General features: G+C 43.0%; 1 protein-coding gene across 3 annotated transcripts in view; it reads right to left on the bottom strand.

Moving 5' to 3' along the window:
• Window positions 1-3,213: 3,213 nt before the first annotated feature.
• Window positions 3,214-27,508, bottom strand: part of mroh1 (maestro heat-like repeat family member 1) — a 37,968-nt gene continuing 13,673 nt past the window's right edge. For 2 of the 3 annotated variants that reach the window (XM_064346112.1, XM_064346107.1), the window contains exons 15-43: window positions 26,682-26,826; window positions 24,846-24,886; window positions 24,606-24,747; window positions 24,103-24,155; window positions 23,884-23,991; window positions 23,170-23,289; window positions 22,556-22,678; window positions 22,060-22,206; window positions 20,095-20,121; window positions 18,506-18,628; window positions 17,896-17,975; window positions 17,213-17,351; window positions 16,821-16,916; window positions 16,456-16,560; window positions 15,631-15,766; window positions 14,618-14,730; window positions 13,971-14,123; window positions 12,997-13,151; window positions 12,544-12,709; window positions 11,626-11,828; window positions 11,095-11,232; window positions 10,341-10,455; window positions 9,227-9,373; window positions 8,506-8,694; window positions 7,007-7,156; window positions 6,194-6,328; window positions 5,975-6,077; window positions 5,622-5,687; window positions 3,214-5,075 (exon numbers count right to left, since the gene is read on the bottom strand). In XM_064346112.1, coding sequence (XP_064202182.1) covers window positions 4,999-5,075; window positions 5,622-5,687; window positions 5,975-6,077; window positions 6,194-6,328; window positions 7,007-7,156; window positions 8,506-8,694; window positions 9,227-9,373; window positions 10,341-10,455; window positions 11,095-11,232; window positions 11,626-11,828; window positions 12,544-12,709; window positions 12,997-13,151; window positions 13,971-14,123; window positions 14,618-14,730; window positions 15,631-15,766; window positions 16,456-16,560; window positions 16,821-16,916; window positions 17,213-17,351; window positions 17,896-17,975; window positions 18,506-18,628; window positions 20,095-20,121; window positions 22,060-22,206; window positions 22,556-22,678; window positions 23,170-23,289; window positions 23,884-23,991; window positions 24,103-24,155; window positions 24,606-24,747; window positions 24,846-24,886; window positions 26,682-26,826 — 3,495 coding nt within the window. In that variant the 3' untranslated portion in view covers window positions 3,214-4,998. The remainder of the gene's footprint in view (window positions 5,076-5,621; window positions 5,688-5,974; window positions 6,078-6,193; window positions 6,329-7,006; window positions 7,157-8,505; window positions 8,695-9,226; window positions 9,374-10,340; window positions 10,456-11,094; window positions 11,233-11,625; window positions 11,829-12,543; window positions 12,710-12,996; window positions 13,152-13,970; window positions 14,124-14,617; window positions 14,731-15,630; window positions 15,767-16,455; window positions 16,561-16,820; window positions 16,917-17,212; window positions 17,352-17,895; window positions 17,976-18,505; window positions 18,629-20,094; window positions 20,122-22,059; window positions 22,207-22,555; window positions 22,679-23,169; window positions 23,290-23,883; window positions 23,992-24,102; window positions 24,156-24,605; window positions 24,748-24,845; window positions 24,887-26,681; window positions 26,827-27,508) is intronic. The other variant, XM_064346119.1, reaches the window with a different exon arrangement.

Below are 27,508 nucleotides of genomic sequence, written 5' to 3' on the forward strand. Positions count from 1 at the left end.
AGAAACACTGAAGAGGGAGAAGAGCGCATAACATTTTTTTTTCTATTCTCATTAAATTTATGAAAAACCTGAGGGTATATTTGCACCGCAGAAGAATGTTATTTTCCTTTGTAATACCTGCGCAGAGAGCGGTAATGTGATTCAAAGCACCAAAGTGTTCCCTGGTTTATGACACTCATCCAAAACTCACCAACTGCATATTAACTGATTACACTGTAAGAGTACCCCGCTCTCTCTATCACGCATTTCATGTCTCAAAAAATACAATATTCCACAAGGGTTTAATATGTTCACATTTTCAATAACATCTTCCTTGTATCATCATTATAAAATAAAACAAATCATTACTGGCCTTCCTATTACAAATGTACAAAAGTCAGCACGCTGAATGTAAATATGACATGTTAGAAACAAACTAGGATGCTTTGAAGACTACCGCAGAGAGAGCCCGTCACACATTTTGACTAAAGATGTAAGCAAACCGATTCTTAACTCATATCGGTCTCTCTCTGCATCTCAGCTGACCCCCCAGTGATTACATCTATTAAGAATTACCATAATACAAACTCAGCAGATTAACTGTGCTTTTCCATACATACAATTTGAACGCTAAATGGTTTTTTCCACTTCACTGTAGTGCTGTTTGCATAACATGGAGACGCCTGAAACAACAAGCTTTGCCTTTCTGCTGAACAAGAAGGAAGTCCTGAAGGAGAGAAATTTTCTCTGCCTGGCTTTAAGGACAGATTTGTTATTACATCCCCAAACCCCACCTGACCCTGTCCCTTCATTGGGGCTTCACTGTGAAGTGAGTAACCTAAGCAGACTCAGGAAGGGTCAAGATGGTACCGAACATTCAGAAGAAAGGCCTCCTGGTCTTACACAGTCTCTACCCTTAAAGGTGGGTCCCCAAGAGAGAACAAGCTATCAGTTTAATTTAACGCATCATCTGCGATCATTGTCGCAGTGCGTGCGCGCATGTGCGTATCATCTACGCAACCAGACACAAAAGCTGTCCCGACGCAGATCCTGGGACAGTGGAAACTGTGTGATTTAAGGACCATTAACCAAAGAAAGGGGCGCCACTTCAGTTTTGTCTGATGTACCTGGGATCACCTGCTGCAACTACGCGGAAAAACAATAATGCCATTTATTCAAACGAAAAACATGTTATCACCACTGTGCAATGTCTCATTGGATATATATATATATATATATATATATATATATATATATATATATACTCACAGCTTTATTTGACCTTTATTTGAGATGCACTGAACAGTGTGAAATCAAATACAAATTCACAAAATTAAAGTTCTGTTCTAAGCCAGAAAAAAAGGAATATATGGTTGTTTAAAACTGCTCTTCAAACTAAAACTTAATAATTAACAAGTATTTTCTTTATTTGATGGTTGCTACTATGCCAGCCTAGTGGTAAAGCATTATGAAAAAAATCTGTTGACCAGTCAGCGAGTCAATGAATGAAGGGCAGAGGCATTTAAAACACGTGACACAATGAGTTCAAATGAGTTGAAATCCATGGCATCAAGTTTCTTTGCAGCTTTCCAAACAAAATATATTTTTTACTTGTTGGAAAGGAGAGGATTATCAAATTGATTAGGAGTGGCCTTGTCCATGGCAAAGTCAATAGCATCCCTGCTTGCTCTGAGACTGACTGAAGTAAGTCATACTGTGCGAAAAGATTCAGGCAATTTCTCTGCCCCACACCAGTTTGAAAAGTACATACTTCTAAAAGTAGACGGCAGTTTAACCCAAGCATGTGCCTCCTCTTCACGTTTCACAGCAGCATAGCAGCAGAGACCTAGGGATGAGATCTATCATGGCTGAAAGGAGCTACTTTTGTGTCTTTATTTTGCAATCAAACCTTTTGACACGGCAATAAAAAAATATTTAATTGAAAACAAAACATATACCTTACAAGTTTTGAGATCAAATATAAACTATTTGCGTTGCAAACAAACTGAGAGTAAAACCACTTTTGCTCTCAGTGATACTCTTTCTGTTTGCATGAAAGGCAAACACACCTAGATCTCTTGGGGATCTGTATGTATTACCTGGTCTCTAGTAAAGCTGAGTTTAGTCCGAGACCTTATTAAAACTCCACAAACAGGCCCTAGGCCATATGATGGAAGTGAAGAAAACATGAGCTTTGACTCAAGGAAGACATATGCCACTCATGTGGTAAACTGAAACTGGCTAAGCGAATAGAAAGCGGACAAGTTAGTGACATCATCTTGACATTTGGTGTGTTGAACATGGCAGACTGCACAGTTTTAGGATGCAATCCTGATGTAGGAACTTCATTCCACTCATTACCAAAGGAGCCCAATCTATAACAAAAATGGGTGGGATTTGTTTTAAAAATCATGTGGGTGTACCTGACAGCAAAGAGGAAGTCCATGTCTGTAGCACACATTTTACGGAGGACTGCTTCCACTGCATCCAAACTCACGTAGAAGTTGATGGGTGTCACGAAGACATTCATTTTGAATCTGGATGCCGTGCCTATTTATCCCAGGACCAAAGCAGCAAGCATTAGCAATTTGCATATTCATAGATTCTGGCATTATCAATGAGGATAAAGGTATAGAGATTCTAAGCCTTTTCAGTAGTTCATTTTGGTGGAAAAACCAACTTATTAAACAAATTATTATTCACTATATAATATTTTTAAAGGTCTTAAAATACATCTGGAGGCATACTTTAAGAATCTTTAAAGATTTTACATCAATGTATTTGTTGATGGAATTGCAACTCACTTCATTAAAATGAACGTTAGCTCCCCCCAGTGGCAGTCATAGATTAATCTGTTGTTCAGTATATTAATGTGTGCCTGTCCTGCATATTCTCAACCATTGCTTAACTGTCAAGCATATTCATGTTGTTCAACAGTAATATCAGAAAATGATCCATTAACGGTATCTGAAAAAGATCAAAATTATTTCTAAAATAATTGTGTGTATGTATACATATGTGTCAAATAAGTGTTTTTGTCTCCTCATATATGAATGTATGCAAGTGCGTGTATACACATAGACACACACACACACAAATACAATTGTACAAATATACAACAATTTTGGATAGAACACTTTATCTGTTCAGAAACTGACCATTATTTTCATGTTTCTGACTACTATAGTTCATAACCATTACTATTAAATAAAAGAAATTGATATTTACAGCACCTTCTGGAATAATCACTTTAATAATTAATGTTAAAATAAAAAATGACAATAATCACTGTCTATAGTCTGTTCTCCATCATAGTGGAAGTCAAAGACATTAACAATAGTGCACCTTTTATGGACAATTTAAAAGAAAACAAAAATCAAGGCATTTTACAATTGCAGATGCTAGAATACTTTCCAGCTGATGCCTAAAGCTCAGTCCCATTAGTTTTATGTGGTTCTTTTCCACAATAGAACTATAGAACCCCTAAATACACTGACAAACAGTAGCTTTCACCAAATAAACAAACATACCGTAACCAAACTCACTCTCCCTGCGCGGAAGGCTTAAGACAAACTAGGAAAGCAAATTTTTAAAAAGCCCACTTTCCCACACCACTGATAAATACATTAATAGGATGCTGATTTTTAAGACAATGAAACACCGATGTGTCATTTCTAGACTGTGTACTGTGTAGTGCAACGTACCATACAGAAACTGATTTAGGCCATCAATGATCCCACAGTGGAGCAAGTGATGGAGTGAATCCTCCTCATCCGCTTAACACAGTGCAACCAACATTACAATGTACCATACTGGGGGGGGGGGGGGGAGCAAATAAAACCTGGGAAATAAAGTAGTTAGAGACAAACTCCAAGCAGTGGACATAGAACCAAATCTTGATGGGGACAGAATGAGAGGACGTATATGGGGAAAAACACTAACATTAAAACATTATTGCATTTTTTTCTTCTTCTGAAGCATCTTCATAATTCTCATTTGGCACTTTGTTGATGCGACGTTTCCACAGGAACGCCCATTCTGTCAACATTGTCTGCCCAGTGCCGCTAAGAAGTGCTGGATGCATATGCAGTGCTACAGTATACTGCGGACAGCTGTCCGGCCGCAGGAGATGGGCGTAGGTACATCTCCAAGTGAAAGCTACACCTTTTTAAGTCTCCTTTTTTCTGGGGGGGTGGGGGGGGGGGGAGGTGATATAAACAAAAGAGAATGCATTTGGCGAGAGAGAGATGATAAATAGAGAGAGAGAGAGAGAGCTGGATACAGAGAGAGAGAGAGAGAGAAAGAGAGAGAACAGATTCACTTTTGACAATGATGCTCCCTCAACCCCTTGCTTCCCGACTACCTGATACCAGTTACTGCACACGTTTGCAATCATACCAACAGGACTCATCATCCCACACCCACATGACACTGAGGACAAGGGGCCAAGGTGGAAAGGGGTCAGACTGAAGGGTGAAGGTAAGAAATGGGAATGGGAGGATAAACTGAAATGGAGAGGAAGAGAGGGTGCTGCACAAAAAAGGATGAAGAGAGGGTAGAGAAGGGGATGGGCAGAAAAGGAAGAAAGGAAGAAGGAGGCTGAGGAGGTGGAGTAGAGAAGATGGAAGAACCAAAGGCTCTTGATGCAGTGAGGTAAAGACGATAAGAGATGTGAGGTTTAACTAGATTAACAATCTGTGGTGCACAAAAGGTTCAGCCCCCTAAAGACTGCATCTTAAACAGTTCAACTGCCAACACACAACTACCACACACTCGCCTGCCCTACCACTGACGAAAACAGAAAAGAAAAAAATAAGAAAACTGCTGTCACTGCTTTTCACATACAGTTCAACTAGGCTGGAATGGAAGGATGCAGCTGCTTGAGCATGGGGCTGATACAGATGTGGAGTACACAGTCTTTGGTCGCTAAATTCTTTGAGGGGTAATTCAAGTATGGGCCACATTTTGGGTTTTCTTCTTTCTTTTTAGAGCAGCTGCAGGACGGGCCGGTCAGCGGTTTCAGTGGAAGCGTCCCATTGCCTCAGCAGCCTTGGCTCGGACCAGAGGGTCGGGATCCTGTAGCAGCTGAACCAGCCCTAGCAACAAAGATCACTGCAGTGAACCAGAGTGCAGTTCACCCATTAAAGGCACCTATTCTCTCAGAGAACATAACACTTTGACTGAGAGATCTGAGCTTACATATAGCACCATACAGCCCTTTCAGAAATCTCAATGTTCATCCATACAGAGATCTTCACGCAGGTGTTTTCAAACACGTGGCTAGTTCCAGAAAACCTAAAACTCATATATGCAAAACTTACTACGATTTAACTACTATAACTCCATTATTAAGCTCCAATCCATTAGATAAATAGACGTTAAATTACATTTGTCAAGTATCCTACTTATAATTAAAATATTTGTGATTTATTTAAATATAACCAGCCTGTAGGGCTCACCCTCTATGTTAAAAGGTGTTTCAGGCCTATTTCCATATTCATTTCAATATAGCCAGAAAAAAAGGTAATTCCTGAGTGACAGGAATGTTATTCCAGTGACACATGACTTTCACAGATGTGACTGGATGTAACATTCATTGACTTTGAATGGACAAGAACGCCAGGGCAAACTGGAACAGTTACCTTTCGTCAAACTCGCCATGTTCATTTGTGAAAAGTACTCCTCTGGAAGATTTCCTAAAAGAAACCCTAAAAATAAGAATATAATAGGTTAACATCTGATAACATGCCTTAGTGTTACAGCTGTTCTTTGAAGCTTGTCAGTTTGAAGAGGAAGCAGGTAGAGCACAGCTTGGAATAACCACACTGATGCTGCTGCACAGGCCTGTTACACAGGAACCAAAGTGACGTTACTGAATTTAAAAAAATTCTGTTATCATACACTTTATGACAAAAGAAAACACTTTACACCAGAGAGAGCCTGCAGTGATATTTTCTGAGGCTAAGGGGGAAGCTTAGTCGTGCTTCATGCTCACCCATGAACATGGCAGCGCTGGCTCGAACCTCAGCCCAGTTACTTTTGAAGAACTGGATGACTGTGATGTGGTAGAAGTTGAGCATGGCAGGGAAGTCTTGAATCTGCAGAGAATAAAAGCTTTAGAAGAGTGCAGTTTAGTCCTGTGGTTCATTGACAGTGCTATGCTGCAGTGTGGTTCAGTGGCAGTGCTGTGGTTTAGTGTGAGGATGCTACTCACAATGTATTTGGTGAGGTCATTGATGAACTCTCCATAGTGCAAACCTTTGTCCTCATGCAGATGATTCTGGAACATGGAAGTTATTTGCTCTGAGCCCACCACTGGAGCACACTCTCGCATTGCATACTTACAGGCCTGCCAAGACAAAAATCACACACACGCACACACACACCAGATACAAACACACACACACATGAATGCACACACACGCACATACGCACTAGTCACTGTGACTGTTCTTATCATGTATTTGCTTAGGATTATTGGGATGTCGCAGCTTCATGTATCCCACAATGGGTGGATACGCTGTTATTTATTGGCTTGACGTAGCAACTCAAGCAAACGAAGCTTCTTTGATTTTTTGGCATGTGACACAATATATCCACCCATTTTGGGGTTCACAGGTGTATACAGCAGGTAGACCACAGATATAATTTTAGGATAAGCAGATGGTCAGCTCTGAAGTAAATGTTTCAGAATCTAAAAGGAAGACAACTTTCAATGCTATGAATACAGAGCTGACCATCTGGCAACTCTCTAATAATCTATGCTTATGCTCTCTGCAACTCTCAGAAACAGCTGGACTCGCAAGTGCTATGACTGAAAGCTACGGCATTCAGGCCCACAGTTAGGCTTGCTACCAGTTTGCTGTGTGCAGCACTGTCTCCATTGGAAAGGGAGATGTGCACAGGAAAATCTATTCAAATGATTCTTAAAAACAACAGTGCATGCTAAATTACCACAGATTACTCAAATGCAGTGCAGTGTAACTGTGTCGAGGGTCAATAACTAGCTTGGTGTAGTTTACCTCACCTTGACCACTTGTGGGCTGGGGTCATTGAGGTGCAGAAGCAGGCTGACCAGAACGTTGTGGATCTGATCCTTAAAGACAGGCTCTCCCGACCCGAACATGGACAGGTTGCCCAGCAACATGATGGAGGCACTGCGAATCTCATCATTCTCCTGCATTTTAAAGAGGGGTGTGAGAACACTATTGCCACCTACTGGCCTAAATGTCACAATAACCAAAATCAAAATCAATCATGGCCCTATCTGCAATAGTGAGCATAATGTAATCAGTCATCAGTCTATAATTTTCATATTACTTAACTCTATTACAGCTATTTTAACTGTTATCTAACCCAGGAAAACTTCTCATCTACCATCAGTGCACAGGGAAAGGGAGGAAAAAAAAGATAGATAATATGGTTAAATTTCATTCACATCCTGACAGATATCAATAAATTTTGAGTTGTGAGAAAAAATTCTGGTCTCTCTGACTTCCCGAGGCTCTGAAATCAGCCACAATAAATTTCACTGCCTCTGAATCATTAACAACCAATCAGGACAGCTCTCTGTAAGGAGGCCAATCAGGACACCTCTCTGCCTGTCAATCAGGTTGCTCGTTCACAGTGCTGTCAGAGCAGAGATACCGCAGAGATAATGCTATAGCTTACCAGTTGCCTACAAAATAACACAAGAATGGCAGGGAAAAATCTGCCAAAATGACTATTTCCACCAATTACTGCAATGGCATATAATGATATTTTAAAAAAACACGAAAAACTGTCAAAGAAAAGATTATGACCATAAATGAATTGAACCAAGCAAGAGACAGGACTCGAGTGAACATTGGTTTGGCTTTTCAGCCAGAGCTCAGGGACTTGAAGGGCTTCAAAAGTGATGCTGAGCTAGCAGTATTTTTGCTGGACAGGTAATTATCTTGCTTGTTATAGTTCTGTTGGAATTCGTTATGGCTCTGAGCTGTGTAGCCCACATGCAGCTAGAATATGTAAGCTAGTCAAATGATGTATTTACCCCACTGTTATAGCTATGCGGTACGTTAGGTGTTATCTTGCAGCGTATTTTGAGGGGGTTGGAATGTTTATTTATTTTTTAAATAATCTAGCTCTCTCTCACTCATTTTTCCAAACTTACTGCGCCTTTAAGTACTTATAGCACATCCACCTTAAGGGGGCAGAGATCCAGCCTGAGTGTTTTCCCACATTTTGGCTAATCTGTACAATGGGGCCTTAAATAAAAACAGGGCCTCAGTTTAATGCCCTGTCTTAAAAACACAAGCCATCTGGAAAACACAGCAAGAAATAACTGTGCTCCTGTTGGACAAGATGTCGCTGCAGGACATCACATAAACTGTATATGTGGAATGCTATCAGAGAAGCAGTCTGTCACAATTTTGCCAAGACTGCTATATCTGAAGAAACACAACTGAGCGGCTGGCTGAAAAAGCTCTTCTTGCCAGGACACTGAGAGAAGAACCGCAGCACAATCAGACATCAGGAAGGACTCACGCTCTCCAGAAAGGGCTTGATCTTCATGAAGATGTAGACCACCAGCAGCTGCACGTTCTTCTTATCCAGGTAGAGCAGGACCTTGGAGAGGCCAGACATGGCCTCCAGGGTGATGTGTTTACCAGGATCGTCCTTCTCCTCCATTCCTGAGCTCATGGCTGCCAGCAGCTCCTTTGCATACTTGTTCACCTGCCAGCCGGATAGATTTCATTCAGCATAGCACTCTTAACAGCAGGATAGGCACAGTGCAAAGGAAAACCAAACACCAATGTAGGACAGCAAAGACCAAACCATGAGCATGGCTGAATGACCAAAATATAATTACTGGTCATTAGATAACTCTACAGTCAGCTATTGTCCCTTCATTGAATATAATGCTAGCCAAGCCTGTACATTGGAGAAGAGAAACATACTTTTTGTACAAGGAATTGATATCTCAGCCAACAAAAATGCTACTTTCTCATATGTAGAGCTGGAGAAAGTAAGGTCGAGTTAACCCTTTGATGGGTGAGGGAAAAACATACTTTTTAATCACTGTCTGACAAAAAAAAAATAGCAAAGCAGTATGATTGGCCCAAATCGGCGCGTCACGAACGGCATCATACATTTTGGGGACCAGGAAACTGAACTTAGCAATTGCTTCTACCATTATGTCAAAACAGAAAAAGAATGTAAAAATGTGGATGTGGATGTGTTAGTATTTGCGTGAGGCCGGGCCTACCTTTTCAGGGGAGCCCACGGCGATGTTCCCCAGCCCCCTGATGGACAGCATGCGCACGGTTCCGCAGGGGTCGGAGATCCGCTCCATCATGTTGTTCATCAGAACGTCCATCATCATCAGCTCCGTCACGACATGGTGGTTCAGCAGCTGAGAGAGGCGGCCGTCACAACACGCACACCAAACAACAGCACGCCAAAGTGTACATATAACAGCACAGCACACAGCCAAACAAACACCCAGCACAGAGACAAACACAGCTAAACACACACTCAGCACAGAGCACAGCTAAACACACACCCAGCACAGAGCACAGCTAAACACACACCCAGCACAGCACACAGCCAAACACTCAGCACAGCACACAGCCAAACAAACACCCAGCACAGCACACAGCCAAACAAACACCCTGCACAGCACACAGCCAAACAAATACCCAGCACAGAGCACAGAGACAAACAAACACCCTGCACAGAGACAAACACAGCTAAACACACACTCAGCACAGCACACAGCTAAACACATACCCAGCACAGAGCACACAGCCAAACAAACACCCAGCACAGCACACAGCCAAACAAACACCCAGCACAGCACACAGCCAAACAAATACCCAGCACAGAGCACACAGACAAACACAAACCACAGCCGCACAGAGACAAACAAGCTACAGACCACACTCAAGCAGCGCACAGCTTAACAATGCCAGCAGCGCCATGCCTCAGCACGACACAGGCCACAAACACTCAGCACAGCACACAGCTAAACAAACACCCAGCACAGCACACAGCCAAACAAACACCCAGCACAGCACACAGCCAAACAAATACCCAGCACACAGCACACAGCCAAACAAACACCCAGCACAGCACACAGCCAAACAAATACCCAGCACAGAGCACACAGCCAAACAAACACCCAGCACAGCACACAGCCAAACAAACACCCAGCACAGAGACAAACACAGCTAAACACACACCCAGCACAGCACACAGCCAAACAAACACCCAGCACAGCACACAGTCAAACAAACACCCAGCACAGCACACAGTCAAACAAACACCCAGCACAGAGCACAGAGACAAACACAGAAGCGACAGCACAGCGCCCGTCTCACCTCAGAGAAAAAGGCGGTTACAGTGATCCTCTGACACTCGTAGATGTTGCTGAGGGACGGGCACAGGCTCTCCACTATGGCGGGCAGGCGTGGTCCCGCGTGCTTCGCCATGGCCCTGCAGGTCACCGACACAGGCGCACGCACAACTATTACCCCTTATTTATGACCCCAGAGCTCAGGAACCAGACCCCCATATCTACTGATTTACTGCTGGATTTTATAGTGGTGAGCATCTGAACATGTATGACTAAACAAGCAGAAGCATTTGGACAAGCTAGGCTTCTGTAGCCTCAATTTACTGAAGAAAATGTGATTACAAGGCTAACGTACGCTAATGCACATAGTCTCAAGCCACAAGCCAGAAATAACAGTGGCATGTACCTCTGCCATGAACAGGATAAGTGAAGTATCTGTGACTGTTACGCTGTCTTTTGTCTGTGAACAGGTTAACCAAAACTGATGTGGCTTTCAGGTCATATTTAATATAACTGCAAAAATTGAGATATTTCTAAATTAACTAAGATTAATTCTGGTATTAAACTTTGGTTTATTTGTTTCCTGTTTAGTTATTTACTTCTCACTAGGATAGTGGAAGGGGCTAAAGCGTACACCCACTCAGATTTTCACCCGCAGGGTGTGTACAACCACTCCAGAAAGAAGAGGGGGTGTCCCTGCTAAACCCTGGTACAGGGAAGGGTACAGGAGTGTTCCCCTTCGACTCTGTGGAGAATGGGGGGTGGGGGATGGGGTGTACCTGGCCAGCTGCGTGACCCCATCAATGTGTTTCTGGGGGTCCTTCAGTTTGTCCCAGGCCCCCTCCCGGTCCAGGGGCTTCACCACCTCGTCCAGCTGGGCACGGGCCAATAGGATGCGCATCGCCTCCACCGCCACCCTGTTGCCACGAAAACACACGGACATACAACTTTCAAGATGGAATTTTTCCCTCTTTTGAACAAACCACATGTATTAAGAACAGTTCATATGTAACATAATCACCGTGACACTGTCACACACAATAATTTGACAGCCATTATGAACGTTGGCATCTTTACACCACAGCTTTGTGACTAAAGTCTTAAATAATGCCCCATGTGTGAAAATAACTAGCAAACTAATTTACTACTAACCGTCTGACCCTTGCCAGCCATAACTGCACAAGTTTGATATAAACGTGTGAATAAGCATATGTACGTTTTTGCATGTTTGGGAGTATTGGTCTAGAAGCGAGCCCACTGCACACGCTCAGAAGAACAGTTCCCAGCGCCTCCTCCCTACCGCCACTCACCCGCACACGTCGAAGGAGGCCGGCGGCTTGCCGGGCGCCCTCCTCTCGGGCCCGATGCTGTTGCTGTTGATGTCTTTGGGGAGCAGGACGCCCACGCTGGAGCCCAGCCGCACCAATAGGGTGCTGAAGAGCCGGGGGAAGAGCGTTGCCACGGCGTCCAGAGTCTGCCCGTTCAGCATCATCTCCCGCAGGGCGCAGGTCATCTGCAAGCAGCCCGCAGAACAACGGCTCAGCTCTCAACTTTACAGGGGCACTTCACTTCACCCTTTCCTACTATACAGGGGTACATCACCCTTTCCTTTATATTATTTCAGTTTCAGCGTGTTTTGGATTTTTTTATTTTTAAAAAGTAATCTGGTAATATACATACGTACAACCACCAGTTAAGTTTTTGAGAACCGGCTGGGTTCACATTGGCTGGTATAGGTTTTTGCTTTAAACTACAAACCCGCAAATTCCCCTATACCAGCCCCTGTAAAACCTGCAGGTCAGAAACTTAGCGGTTGTATGTGTGTATACTACCAGATTTCCTTTTTTAAAGTTATATATAATCTTACTTTCAGTTGGAACTACTCTGTATGACAACCTGAGATGTTTTCAAGGAAAGAAGTAATGGCAAAATATAAATGTGAACAACCACTATAAAATAAGTGTGCTCGCATGTATAGCCTCTGACAACAGTCGCTGTATAAACTGCTTTGGAGTCATTATAAGTACACTTTCATGCTTTAGACAACAAACCCACAAATGTCATTATTAATGCATGAAATAACTTTCAACGGTTTTTGTCGAATCCCCTACGAAGGCCCAGTAATCCTCTGAGAGCAGATCTCTGAGATGGGAGACCGCATGCTCTCATCATTAGCCTTGCTCATGTCCCGCTGTTCCTCTGCGGCTCCACACAGCTCAGCTACTCACGGCTAACGGGTGACTGGTAGCCACTTTGGTGGTGCCGGACCTCAGCATGGATTCCTTCTTGTCCACGTAGGGCACCATAACGTTGAGCTTCTCGATGATCAGCTCCATGATCTGAGAGGCCAGTGTGCTGTCGGCCCCAAGAGCAATCCACATCTCACAGCTCCAGCTGCAAACACAGCGAGGGCATCGTGTCACTGCATCACCCAGCAGTTTTACTGGCATTGTTGTTTATTATTATTAGTACTACTTTTCCAGATACATGGCGTGTATGGCAGGATGGACAGAAGGATGGATTGGTAAATGAATGGTTGGATGGACGTCATTATATAACATCAATGGCAGACGTAATTACCATTTCATATAACATTTCTGCCAGTTAAGGCTTGGAGAACATGTTATGGGAGATTCTTCTATTATTCCACCCAAACTGGAGGGTTTGTGCTGCAGTCTCACCTGTCGAAGGGCAGGGGGTAGGACACCAGGGTGTTGACGACAGTCTGCAGGTGTTGAGTGGCCAATATGAGGATGGACTGGGCCACGGCCACCTTCACCTGCTCCTCTGAGATGGCCTGCAGCCGGATGTGCAGCACTTCCAGCATCTCCGGCACCTGCAGCACAGACACACAGACTAACCAGAGCCTCCAGCATCTCCGGCACCTGCAGTACAGACACACAGCCTAACCAGAGACTGTAGTAACTCTACCACCTGCAGCACAGACACACAGCCTAACCAGTGCCTCCAGCATCTCTGCCACCTGCAGCACAGACACACAGCCTAACCAGTGCCTGCACTAACTCTGCCACCTGCAGCAGACACACAGCCTAACCAGAGACTGTAGTAACTCTGCCACCTGCAGCACAGACCACACAACAGTCCTCCAGATCCTCCACCTGCAGCAAGACTACAGCTAACCATGCCTGCACTACCTGCCACCTGCAGCAGACACACAGCCAACCAGTGCCTGCCAAACTCTGCACACTGCACAGACACAAGCCATACCGAGCTGTAGTACTCTGCCACCTGCAGCACAGACACACAGACTAACCAGTGCCGCCAGTATCTCTGCCACCTGCAGCACACACACACAGCCTAACCAGAGACTGTAGTAACTGCCACCTGCAGCACAGACACACAGACTAACCAGTGCCTCCAGTAACTCTGCCACCTGCAGCACAGACTAACCAGTGCCTCCAGGATACAGTCTGCATGTGAACACATATGAGCATGTGCACTGGACTTACATATAAAACCAGTAAGCGTGCATCTGTGTATGTGTGTACATGCCCCCACATGGGCATCATTTATCTCACATGTCAAATCACACACGCCTGCTTGTTTCCTCCTCTGGGGAAAGCTGAAATGGTGCATTTCCTCTCATAATGGTTCTAATTGTGTTACACAGAGAGATCAGTGAGCGGGGCTTTACCAGATCCTGCAGGCCTCCTCCCCTGTTCTTCAGCAGAGTGTTCAGGACCACGCTGGAGGCACGGGAACAGTTTGACTGGGAGTCCACCAGGCCCTCGAACAGCATGAAGATCAGCGTGTTCAGCTGCTGCTGGGGCAGCCGCTTACTGATGATCTAAAGAGGGGAGGAGCCTCATAGTCAGAAACAGCAGGGTGGGGAGGGGGAAGAGGGCGGAGTCAGAGCTGATAGACTCCTGACCGATACACACCCAGCTCTGTTTAAGGTGAAATGGGCTTTTGCATTCTGATTAGGGACTTCATGAGTGTTCATCACTGCAACTATGAAATAGGCAAAATATTACAGAGAATAGATTTTTAACAGACTAGTCAGACTAAAGAATAAAAACGATGTATGCATCTTTAACCCACTGAAGAGTAGGCCTTTTGGAATGTTTTTTCAAAATTCAAAGTCAGTGTTCTGGGATACCATTGCTTTCAATTACCAGTAGTGTTACCGTACATGAACATTAGAATGTTCAGCTAAGATTCTAATCACATATCTGTTATCTTACACCTTAAATGGTTAAACCAATATGCTGTACTGCCACCTTAAATGTACCTTTGCGAGCAGGACTGATACAGGATCATGTGGTCAGAGTAACTGTGTACCTTTGTAAGTTCAGAGCAGGTCCGGTACAAGACGGCATGGTCAGGGTTGTTCAGCTGCTCACGAAGGGTTATTAGACTTTCCACAGACTCGTCCTTGAAGTCTAGAGCAAACCCTGAAAGCAACGAGCAAGATTTCCCCGGTCAATGGTTCAGTTCTGGTCAGAGTGGGGAAAGGAGGAGGGAGTTCCTCTTCATATTTGATTAAGAAGTGCCACTCAGTCCTTTTCCACTATAGAGCTGGAACCAGGCTAGCACAAGATGGTGTCCTCCTTTCCATAATACGGTAACTTTATTCTGGGCATTCAAAACACCCACAGTGAAACAAATTTTGGGCATTGCTGCTCCTATAGATCATTGTTATGCACTGTGTGTACTGTAGCATGATCTAACACAGAGGTGACCAACCCAGGTCCTGTAGATCCGCAGGGTCTGCTGGATTTTATTGTTACTCGGCACTTAATTAATAAATTAAAACAGTCGATTATGCAGTTAACTCACCCCAAATGGTTTCTCAGGTCTAAAGCGGTTGTTGTATTTAAGGTGAAAGCAAACATCAGAAAACCCTGCGGCTTCCCAGGACCAAGGTTGGCCACACCTGATCTAAATTGTGGCCTAATACTAAATTGTGGACAGCTTCTGCAATCACAAGTCGATATTGATTTTCACTTCTGCAGAATACTGAATATGGTGCCCCAGGGCTGCGTGTACACCTCAGCTGTGAGCTTCCACCAGTGTAGACTGCAGGTGTCAACAGTTTACAGCGCTGATCAGCGCTTTATGACATAAGCAGCACAATAATGGCAAACAGTGCATATTCAGCATGACAGAGCCATAACACCCACTGCAAATTAAGGAAATAAAGGACATGGGGTGTGCAACCAGTTGGCCTAATTCCTGCATTTAACAGACCCAGCCAAAATTACTTTGGCCCATCCTAAACTGAAACCCTGGCACTGCTACCGGTGTCATTGTCAGCATAACTACCTCCACCGTGGCTAAGTGGACGGCCTCACCTTCGTAGCGCAGCTGGATGTACAGCAGGTTGTAGATGCAGTCTATGGCCACCCGTCGCACCACAGCGCTGGGGTCTGTGCAGCGGGGAGCCAGGCGCCCCAGCAGGGCCCCCAGGTTATGGAACGTCACCATGTTCTGCACAGAGACAGGGCGGGTCAGTACAGTGATGCACCATAAGAGACATACAACTCTGGCCCTAAGGGGGTCCTAACGTTCACTCTCCTCCGGCTGGTCATTTTTTATTAAAGTCATTATCACAAGAAGTCACCCGCTCCATCTAGGGCACAATAAAGGATCCCCTACAGAGCTTTTGAGTTTTTGAGCAGCTTTCAAATGCCTGTTAGGAAGTATATGCATGCGACCATCCAAAATTCAATGATAAATCCGATGGGCTTAGAATAAAAACTAGGACAAGCTGAACAAGTCAATGAACTGGTCGTGAGCTTACGCTGCACAAAATTATATGATTTTTTTTCCTTCTTAGTTCAAATCCAAAAATGGAAGTGGACTTAATAGGTACATTTCATTTACCATAAACACACACAGCCAGCTACGTACATACACAAGGCCGTATACACACGCACACACACACATACACATACACACACAAAAACGTATAAATGCAGACATACATACACATGCATGCACACAAAACACATGGAGACAAACCCGCAACACACTGAGGACTTCAAAATAGATTCGGGTATTTCACATGATTTGAGTCACAAGTAAGCCAGAGAGATCAGTCATTTGAAGCAGACCATTCAGCAGTTACCTCGTCTAAGCACAGTTGTGTTCTAGGCTCCCCTCCCCACCTGACTCACCTTGACCTTCAGGTTGTCCAGGTAGAATTCCAGGATCTCAGCTATGGTCCTCACTGCCCTCTCCCGCTCATAGTCTCGTCCTGAGCTCAGCCAGCCTTCGATGTGCTGAGGGATGGACAGCAGTCAACAGCAGCAGTGGCCACTTTCACAACGAAGCGATGACTTACATTTTTAACAGTGTTATTTATTTGCATATCGGACACACTTATCCAAGGTGAATTACACAATCCATGGTTTACCTATCATGCCTGTATATTCATTTTGTCATGGATATACAGATTTGATATGGTTAGCAATCCAGCAATTTCATATCATCCATATCTACTTCCTGAGCAAATGCAGGCTCAGAATGTCCCTCAGCTCACCTTGAAAACACCCTGAAGTCCATCAGGGCTCAGGTCTCTTGCCAGAATGTTCCTCAGCAGGTCGTGAAGAGCGCGGAACGTATCGGCATAAAGCGCCTAGGGCACAACAAAGTTCGGACAGCTCTTAGACATACAGAGCATTACACTACATTCATTTCACAGATGTTCTGATCCAGAGTGACTCACAACTATGGAAATACACGGTACTGTACCTGCATTATTTCTATTCACTTTCTGCTTACAAGTGCTACAAGCAACTGGCATTCACCTTACCCCAGTCAGTACAGGAGAGCGAACCCATCAGAGGTTCCAACTGATCACATGACTTTCTGACAGCATGACGCAGCCAGTCCCCTAACAGGGCCCACCCACTGTCCCACAGTACCCCTCACCTCTCTCTGCTGGGGGTCCAAGATTTCGTCCTCCTTACCCCTGTCGGGGTCCTCCACAGGAGACAGCCCGTACATGCTGTTCAGACAGGTACGCAGCAGGTCGAAATTCTCACTCTCTGATAGCATGGGGTCCAGGTTTCTGGGCCACGGGTTAAGGTCAAACACAGACACTTTAAAACTCCTCATTCATCCAGTGGGTACCCCAGAGGACGTCTTTGGAAACTTGACCAAGACACACGCTGAAGTCATTGGAAATTGACCACTTCTAATTTATTTAAAGTGCCTAGTGCCGATCTGCAAAAACAATCAACGTTATACCTCATGAGTACCATTTCCCTTATATACGGTACCAAAATAAAAAAGAACTTTCTTGGGAAAAGACAATGAATATTTGAAAATTTACCTTCAGAGAAATTTTCAGATGGTGATTTGCAATGACTGAGTGACTTCCAAAAAGGACTAGTCTGAGAACGCATGATGTGCAGTCAAATACTTTCCTTGGGTATTATTTTCAATATTTTCAAGAAGCATCTAACTGATACATAATCAGCCTATCAAACTTACTCTTACTCACTCATAGTCATCAAGTAAACTTTCACGCAACGCACACAGGCACACACACACACACACACACACGCACACACACACACAGATCAAATGAATGACTGTGAATGGAAGGATACATGAGGTGAGCACACGTGGTCATGGCTAAATGGCGAATTGGAGTGCGCATCACATCAGGCGGTTCTGCTTTCATAAAATCCTGTAATGCAGGGGAGTAAATCAAGTGTGGTAAACAAGCAGCAGTTCATCATCTCTGATCCTAGACAGCATCAGCACATTCCTCACATCCACTACGCCACGTTGGCAATACGGACATTTGCGGAGAAATAATAGTCACCTGTTAACACTGGTAAAACAGCACAACTCTACTGCTACCCCAGAAAGCCATAATAACCCACTAGGTTTTCTGACTGACTCTGCAGCATGTATCCTTAGGTTCAGGGTGGGCAGCTTCTTTTGATTAATAGGGCAAGAATTCCTTGAATCATATGGTTGGGTCGCTGAGCATCCATTAAATAATAAAAATGTAATTAGGACGGAGGCACGTGGCACATGCTGGATGAGGCTACATGGATTATGAGCTTTCTAAATCAAGGACAGAAAAGTGTTCTGCTTGGTTTATGCAGAGAGCAGTGTTGTTGCAGCACAAGGAAACTGCACCCAGACACCACTCTCTCTCTCTTCACTCTCTCTTCACTGGATCAACAGAGTGAGGCGACCGCCACTCACCAGCATGACTCCCAAGAGCTCCTGCTTGCGGGTGAACGTGTAGCTCTGCTGCCGCACACAGACGCTAACAGCCTGCGCAATCAGCCCCACACTCTCCATCAGGCTGAGTTTCATCGTCAGATCCTAACGAGGGTCAAAATACACACACCGTGTGTACACGCACACACACACACACACACACACACACATACAAGCGCAGATGCACGCAAGACGCAAGCATGAACACATTCACGTGAACACACACGCACATGCACACACACATAAACACACACGTACACACTTCAGACTAACATGCTAGGTTTATGGTAACCACAAAGAATTTAGTCCTTAACGTTCAGTTAGTTTTAAAGTTTTAAGCCATGGTAAGTTCATACCTCACACTATCTATAATTATTTGGGGTTGAGCACTTGCTTAAAATGGTTTATCATTAAGACCAAAGCTTGCTGCAGTTAGATCAAATCCAGGAGTTAAGGGTTAGTAACATTAATGACCTGCACCTCCATTCACCAGTGCCTTACTCCTTACATCTTCACTGAAGAAAGCTGGAAAACCCCAAAAACAGACCAAATATTTTAATAATATTAAACAGATCAAATGGCAGTCAGAACATGACACTCATCTAATTTGTTTGACCTGAATACTCAGTTATATGCATGCTGCGTTCGTTCATTTGAAAGGCATTTTATTCTGAAGTGTACGTGCACAGTAGAGCACTGCACACTGACGGCCAGCGGTTAATGTAGGGGGAAACATCAGAAATCATTGCAAAGAGTGATTGGATTCACCAGAAAAGCCTGAAAATGCTGCAATCAGGAAAAAAGAAGTGAATTATCTTCTGCTTAGCCGCAGACGTGATTCAGATTTAAGGAGCGCCTTAAATCAGTGCCATTTGAGACAGACGAGGGCCTGCAGGAAGCTGAAAAACGCAATCATCGTGACAGAATAGCGGACCTCTGTGGTAAAGTAGGAAAACTGATCAGGTTAGTAAGAAACTCACGGAACATTAAAAGACTTTCTGAACTTCTGAAAGCCAGCTAAACTTACACTGAACAGATGTACTTGAACTGTGATGTGCTTTTAAAAATTTAAGTTTTTAATTTCACTTTGCTCTGTCATTGTGCCTTCTAGCTATTTTATTGCAATTCATATAGTAACAAATAAATATGACACCGACATTAATTTCTGAAAAGGAAGGCTGTTCTCTTCCCTCCAAGCATCTGTCAGTTTGCAAGCCAATAAGTGTTAGAGCTGTTGACAGAGCTCCCAAGCCTCTTGTAGAGAAGAATGTGACCTTTCTCCACACTTCAAGTGGAACCAATCTATTTCATCATTACAGGAAAGCCAGTGTGCAAGAGAACACACACCCAATACAATTAAGACTTTTCTCCTCTGAGGTCAAACTTGTGTTTTTCCATCCAAATGAAACCCAGTTGTAACATAAGATGAAGTGAAGCTTTGTAAAGAAGTTCAGAAAGCTTAATCTCAGGTTCTACCCAGCACGCAAAGATGTAGAAAGTAGTAGTGAGAGTTAAGGTTTCAGTGCAGGGACGTAGGAAAGAGGCCTTGTGTCGGGGTCCTGTCACTGTACCTTGGTCTCTACTTTTATTCCCAGAACCTGCACAACATAAAAGTAACAAGGTGTTTACAATCCAGGGTGCAAAAAGAGAAAAATGGTCCCCCTACATTGGATGCGAGCAACTCCATCACCACAAGCATCTGCTGAACCTAAAACTTTTTTTTACAAGTTTAACAGTCTATCACTATTTTTGTTTCATGTATATTTAACAGAAGATTTTTTTATTTATTTATAAAGATCACTGGCTATTTGGATTAATGAGGACCATATCCAGGCATTTGCAAGTCTGTTTTGTAAAATGTCCAACAAAGAGGTTTCCAAGGCTTTTTTCATACCCCTTGGTGCCATTTTAACATATAGAGCAGTGGTGTCAAACTCGTTGCCATGGAGGGCCGTGTGTATGCAGGTTTTCATTCCAGCCTCAGATCTTGATTATATAATTAGTTAAATTATTTGCTGAATTAGGGATGCAGGTTTGTGCACAATGGTGACCCGACGTCTATGGTGACCCGCATTGTCTAAATAAAAATTTTCTTATATTCTGTGCTTCAATGCAGTTAAACGGATATGGCTGAATGAGTAATTGGAGTCAATTAAGGCAGCATTAATTGGTTGGAATGAAAACCTGCATACACACGGCCCTCCATGGCAACGAGTTTGACACCACTGATATAGAGGGACCCTTTACACATGCAGCGTGCAGACAAATGTAGGGACTAATCTGGTTATGATATTAAGTTCATTTAAATATGAATCAATGGCAGGTTTTCATGTGAAAGAATTAAAAAGCAGGTTAGGATGCTAATTGAGGAGTTAACCAGGTTTATCTCTTGCTGTCCAAATACAGTACTGTGTAGGCAGAGCACTGTATCATATTAAGTACTTGCTTTGCAAACAAATTCATCCAGGGAAGCTCACATTCAGCATATTTCCATATACAGCTGGACACTGAAACAGGTTAAGTATCCGACTCAACAGTGCAACAGCAGTGCTTAATGTGGGATTCTGCTGTCGGTTCTATGTTGTTCTTCAACTAGCGCCATGTACTTCCAGCCGACCTATAGCAACATACATCACCAGATTATTACAAAGGCAACAAACTCGCTTGCTAAAGGCCAGCTTGCACTCTTAATGTTGTGGTGGAATGTTTCCTTTAAAAAAAAAACATTCCAAATGTGCCCTTTGCTTGCATTCAAGTCCGTTAGTAATGGATTAGTGAGACATGCAACAAAGTAATAACTCTTCATAACAATTTTTTCTAGAGGCTACGTCAAATGGTTCTTTTAATAGACTTTTTTTCCCTGGTCCTGCTCTTATGAATATAACCAAGTGTCTGCTCAGCATGTCTGTAAACTCCTGTGGCGATATCTTGGTTCCACAGCATGAAGTCATTCCATGGGACGCCAAGTAAAGCATGCTTCCTGTTCCAGGGTCAGTTCAAATTGATTTTTAAAGCGCAATGTTAGCCACAATTATTTTTGATGCATTTCTCCCCGCCATTTCAGAAAAATAATACAATTTCAGAGAAATGAAGGCATTTGTCAGCCACAATTTTTTTAAACCAGAAAAATACAAATGGCTTTTTATATTTTACCAAATTCTTTAGTGCTTTTTTGCTTAGCAACAAAATATGAAGCTAAATGAAATATTTACAAGCAAGTGCTTTTGCACATTCATGCAAAGGCAGGTAGAGTGAACGTTTTGTCAATGTTAAACGGTTTTCTCAGGCACACTTCTGAAGTTTATGTAGTAAAAGAGTCACATGGGCCTTGGTGGGAGGAGGTTTTCGAGTAGCTTAGCTTCTAAATATCAGCTGAGGAAAGCTGTAAGCTGTGTAGGGCAAGAGTAAATTAATGGTGTTATGGTCCCAGGGTTATGGGAGGTGGAACCTCTGTGCTCAAGTAAAAGGTTGGATAGGGCATGGGGGGGGTACCTTGGTAATGATGTGCAAGGTGGGCAGGGCATGCGAGGTGGTACCTTGGTGTTGAAGTGCTTGCTGATACTCCTCAAAATGTCAGAGTCGATTCTGCCGAGAATCTGGTCTGGAGGGGCGTATAGCGCCACATACCCGTAGCACAGGATCAGGCTGCTCTTGATCTTCTCCACCTCCACGTCATTCTTGTCCTGAGACCACATGACAACCCACATCAGGACATTAACAGAGCGAACGGTGGGCGTGACATGGATGTGACGGTTCAATGAAATTACCGCCTGATGCCTGTAGGCAGGCAAGGGGAAGTGAGGCTTCATTGGCCCCAAGAGTAGAGCTAACAGATGCTGTCAGCACTACCTTTCATGAACCTTAAAAAACACTTTGTTTGATAGATGAAGTCAATCAGTCACTTAAAGCAACCAGCTCCACCCAGTTTGGGTCTCATGAAGCTTCCCATCACTACCTGTATGCAACACTGAAAATATGTTAAATAAATTCTATGAACTACATTGTGTTATGTATCATCTCCGTACAACCTACTTTTAGCAGACCAAATATTCCTGAGGCTTTCTTGAAGGCATCCGATTTCCCAAAATCTTCCAGTTTGGCCAAAGTGCCATCGAGATGGCTACTGGCGCAAAGCCCAATTCCCACCGCAACTCCCTGGAAAACCAATTACCCACAATGCACCACATTACAAATGTTTAAGCAGAGTAAAAGTGGCTTCAAATGCCAAGACAATTTATCTGTATCAACATTGTTGCATGGTCAAAAATGTAAAAAAAATAAATTTAAAAAGCACACACACACATTAATCCGCATAGAAATAAGCACAGACTGAAGTAGACTACTTGTCATGAGACTACTTGTCAGTGGGTAACTGAGTTAACGAGCTCCAGCATAAAGGATCTCTGTTCCCATGCTGAAAGAAGTAAAACAGGATGTGCATTGCGGGTCACAAGGGAATGTTCCTCCGACAAAAACAAAAGGCTTCACTTTGTCACAATCTGCAAAAGTGATGTACAAAGTCATGGTCTCCGTTTACTGAATGTGAAAACCTCCATACTCATGAGACACATTAAACAGAATAGCCAGACAGATAATATATTTTTCAGACAATATCTTGCATCAGAAATGGAACTAGCATTCCTTACCGTTCTTTCTATGGCGTCGTTGTGACGCGCGCCAACCAGGATTTCCTGCAGCAGCTTCTTGACAAGGTCCTTGTTGTAGCACTGCTGCAATGTCACACCGATGAATTTGTAGAGAAAGCTCTGTTAAGGACAATGCAAAAAAAGAAGAGATAAACAGGCAGTCAGATGACCTGAATGACCTCCAGAGTTCAAATTTGGCCCCTAGAAGAAAGGTTAATAATGATGTACATTACTATTTTTCTCAACTCTTAAATACTCAAAAAAAAAAAAAAAACATTAATGTTAGTAGTTAGCATTGCATTTCTACTAGAGACATTTAGGCGCGAAATATAGCTTCAGCCACACATGCCCACATGAAGCTGATCTACGAGCTTAAAAGGGCATTTAACAATACGAACAATAACAGGAGATGACCGGATGAGTACTTACTACGTGACTACAAGTAAAAATCCTAGTAACTTTTCCCATTTACACTATTGGAGACCTGTGCCTGAAACAGTGCCCCAGATTTGTACTATACTATCTAAAGGTGGCTAGGAAATGTAAAGGCAAATCTGTATTTAGAGGCAAATAAGACTAACTAACAAAAATACCGCTGTGGGATGTGCCTTTCAACCAATCTGCCTTCCACGACAGATTTTTGTCATCACGTAAAGTCACCCACAGACAGGTAAAGCAGGCATGGGTTTGGCTGTTCAGGTGCCCTTATCTCACCTTTTCCTCTAGAGAGCCGTTATAGGTAGGGAGATAGCGTGTTGCCTCAACAGCCAACTGACAGCTCCACTTGTCATCCTGAACGGCCACCAGAGTCTTGGACAAAAGCTGCACCAAACAAAACAATAACAGCACACTCTGAGCCATTCTGTCCACACACAAGCCAGGTGTGCAAGAGCTCATTATGCAAAAAGATTTTCATTAAAAAAATCTACAAACCTCAAGAAGACTTCCCTCCCATTGCTTCCTGTTTAATGTTTCTTCTGTGCAGTCTGAGAGAGAGAAAAACAAGCGAGAAAGAACAAAATAACTTTTACACCACAATTCCAGGCAAGAGGAACAGTAACATGGTATAAAAATGAGATTTATTAGAACGCAGCTATTTTTTTGTATCACATTGCAATTAACTTGGGTTGTTTTTTTTTCAAAATTGCTGTTAGCAACATAACCTTCTATAACCCCATCCAAACCTTCCCAAATTTATTTCTCCTCATTCTACATGTGTGGATGTAGAACGGATGTTTACTACCTCAACTCGCATGTGGATAATATGGTGTTGCTTGTGCTTTGACAGAAGGCAAACAGATAGCTGTAGCAGTAGCTATTTCACTAAATATGTAGCATGGTAGTTAGTAATCAGCAATATCCTGAATTGAACTTTAACCTAGGAATTACTGATTTAGGCTGATAACGGTGTGCTACAAAGTGTTCCAAACACATACCTTCCAGGTAATTAAGAAGCAGAGGGATCTCCGTGTCCCACACTGTCTCTGTTTTGGGATGAATGTTGGTGCTCAACACTTTCAGAAGACACAACGAGGGGTTACCCTGTTCGCGTCTCCAAAAAGGGAAGGACGCATTTACCTAACAGCAAACATCAACATATACAGTCATAAGCATGTCACTCTGAAACAGCATTCAAGGAGGCTTTCTTTTTATTTTGAAGAGATTTGTTCACTCACCAGGAGCCTAGTCAGGAGTACGTAGGGCGTAGGAAGACTGGCTGAAAATAAACAAGAAAACAAAGAAGAAACCATTTGTTCCAAAGCATAAATATATTAAATATTACTCCAGATAGATTCGTCTTGATAACATAGCATCTCTGTACTGTTCCTTTCAAGAATCTCACAGAATTGAGTTGGGCATGGGTAGAAGAGCTAGGCTACCACAGTGTCACCCCCAACTGGATGGTTATGAGCCATTTTGTCCCAGAATACTGACCACACATGAACAGAGCTGCACAGGCTAAAGCTTTATGCAACCCATTAAAATGAGGAATGATTGAATTGCCTGAATGAAGACTGGGAATTTTGCCAGGACCGCAGGAAACACCCCTGTGCCATGGTATCTTTAATGACCAAAGAGAATTAGTACCTAAGCTTGAAACCTCTCCAGAATGGAGAGTCCCAGAAATAACCTATTTCTCTCCCTATCTATTTTTTGTTTCTATATATATGTATATGTATATATATATATATATATATATATATATATATGAGAGAGAGAGAGAGAGACCGTAGCATGACAGAGAGCTTTACCAGGTAATACATTTACTTTTTAACTTATTAAAACAGACTCAAAATAATGCCTGTCACAAAAACGAAATGTCTGTCCAGTAAAGTCTACCGCCGTGACTCCTGTGGGCGTGCAGGTGAGAGGCCAGCAGTTGGCTTCTGCATGAAACTGCTGACGAGTCAAAGAGCCTGTGATCTCATTTACAATAAAGTGCACCAAGCCTACTTCTCATCATTACCTTGCAATACAATCGTTATGTCAATACGAGCTTTAATTTACTTTTATGTACCCCAAAACAATTAAACAAGGAAGAGAAAATGATAAAGTATGGAAAGCTTTATAGCACTGGAACACTGGACAGCCAAAAGTTAAATCCCATTTAACATTACCTCAAATAATGCTGAGTTTTAACGATGCAATATCTTGCTCCATTATTTAATTTGATGTTATAAAAATGTTATTTACCCTTACTGTAAATTATATCTTATCATACATGGGTAAGATACAATTCTGTCCTGAGTGCAACTCCATGAAATTAGTATTAGAATAAACCAATGAATCCAAGAAAGAATGCATGTGGTACCAACTCACATGGTTTCACAGCCTCTTTGAGAGGATATAAAGATGTGAATTGCTGTAAAAATCCTCTTTAGTGTGGCATTGGCTATGTCAGCACCTACACTACTTCTGTGGAAGAAGGCCCTCACAATTGGATCACCTTGTGTGAACTGCTTCCTCAGTGTATTACCTCTCTATTACAAAACTATTTTCCACTGATATCTATCATACATGCCATATTGGGTTTACCTGTGAACGGCATGAACAATAGGCTATGTATACGACTAATTTACAAATACCCTAAACTGTACGGTCAACTAAACCTTTTTCTGAGTGTCACATTCTTCACACATGATACAACATTTATCCAGCTAGGCCACCAAATTTACACATTAAGGGGCAATAGGCACGAAATCACGTTTTTTTTTTTCTAAAGCCAAGTGTCCGGTCTGCATTCGAAACATCACATTACCCCATGGCTGACTCCGCCTACGTGCCTGTGATGAATTAACAACTGGCTCTATCGCCCCTTCCTCCTCCCCCGTCCCCTCTGTGATCTCACTCTCAACCCCAATTTGCACCTTTTAAAATTGGGAAGTGGGCAGCGACAGACCAAAAGCTGGTGTTGCTGTACACATCAAGGCCATCTGTTGCTGTGCTCCTAAATATCAACAGCTAGCTTCTTCCCCTAAATATCTGTAATAAATATGAATCCATGCCAGAACCTTGCTCCTTGAAGTCAATGGTGAAGTTGGACTCCTGCGCAGCCTTCTTCTTGTTCCCCAGCAGTATAAGGCTCTTGCATAGGGGTGTAGTGGCATTGGCGTACTGCATTGGGGTCAGGTAGCACAACAGGGAGGGCCACAGAACCTGGGGAGGGAGATGGTACATGATCACACTGAGAACCCTACCTGCTATTTGAAGAAAAGGCCTCTGGTAAACACTGAGATGAAACACCATACCTGAGGTAACACAAAGCATGACTTTTGAAACAAGGCGGACAAGGGGGATATGATATACTGAAGAGAATGAGGCACACAGTGCACATTCAGTCAGTTTTCAAGCACTGACTTCTAAATACACAAAAGTACTGTCAGCACTCAGAAACAATGTTCAATTCTTCATTATACTTTTTCACATTTTTTTTGACTGAAAATACACCGCATACCAGATACTTTGTCAGGAAATTCTCACCCAAAGGGCATAAAGGTTAAAGAGATTTAAGATTAAAGAGCCAAACTTTAAAATAGGATCAATTAAGGACAAACTTGTGATGGAAAAAAGGAAAGGAGTGAGGTTAAAGCCTCTTTCTAATTTAATGGGGAACCTTCTTATGGTATGTGAGGAATGGTCATTTTTTACATCAAAACAGTGACTTCACTGCACATCAGATTATAGCTACGGTTATAGAATGGAGTGGATTTAACACAAAGAACAAAGTCAAAAGACGCTCCATGCCCCTTGTAAATGCTAATATGCTTATGAATCGTTACAGGCTATCAGTGAATTCAAAGCTTGGCACTATTTTTTTTGAATTTCCAAGGAATTATTT

The sequence above is a fragment of the Anguilla rostrata genome, chromosome 1 (assembly GCF_018555375.3).
Source record: "Anguilla rostrata isolate EN2019 chromosome 1, ASM1855537v3, whole genome shotgun sequence".
Taxonomy (NCBI): Eukaryota; Metazoa; Chordata; class Actinopteri; order Anguilliformes; family Anguillidae; genus Anguilla; species Anguilla rostrata.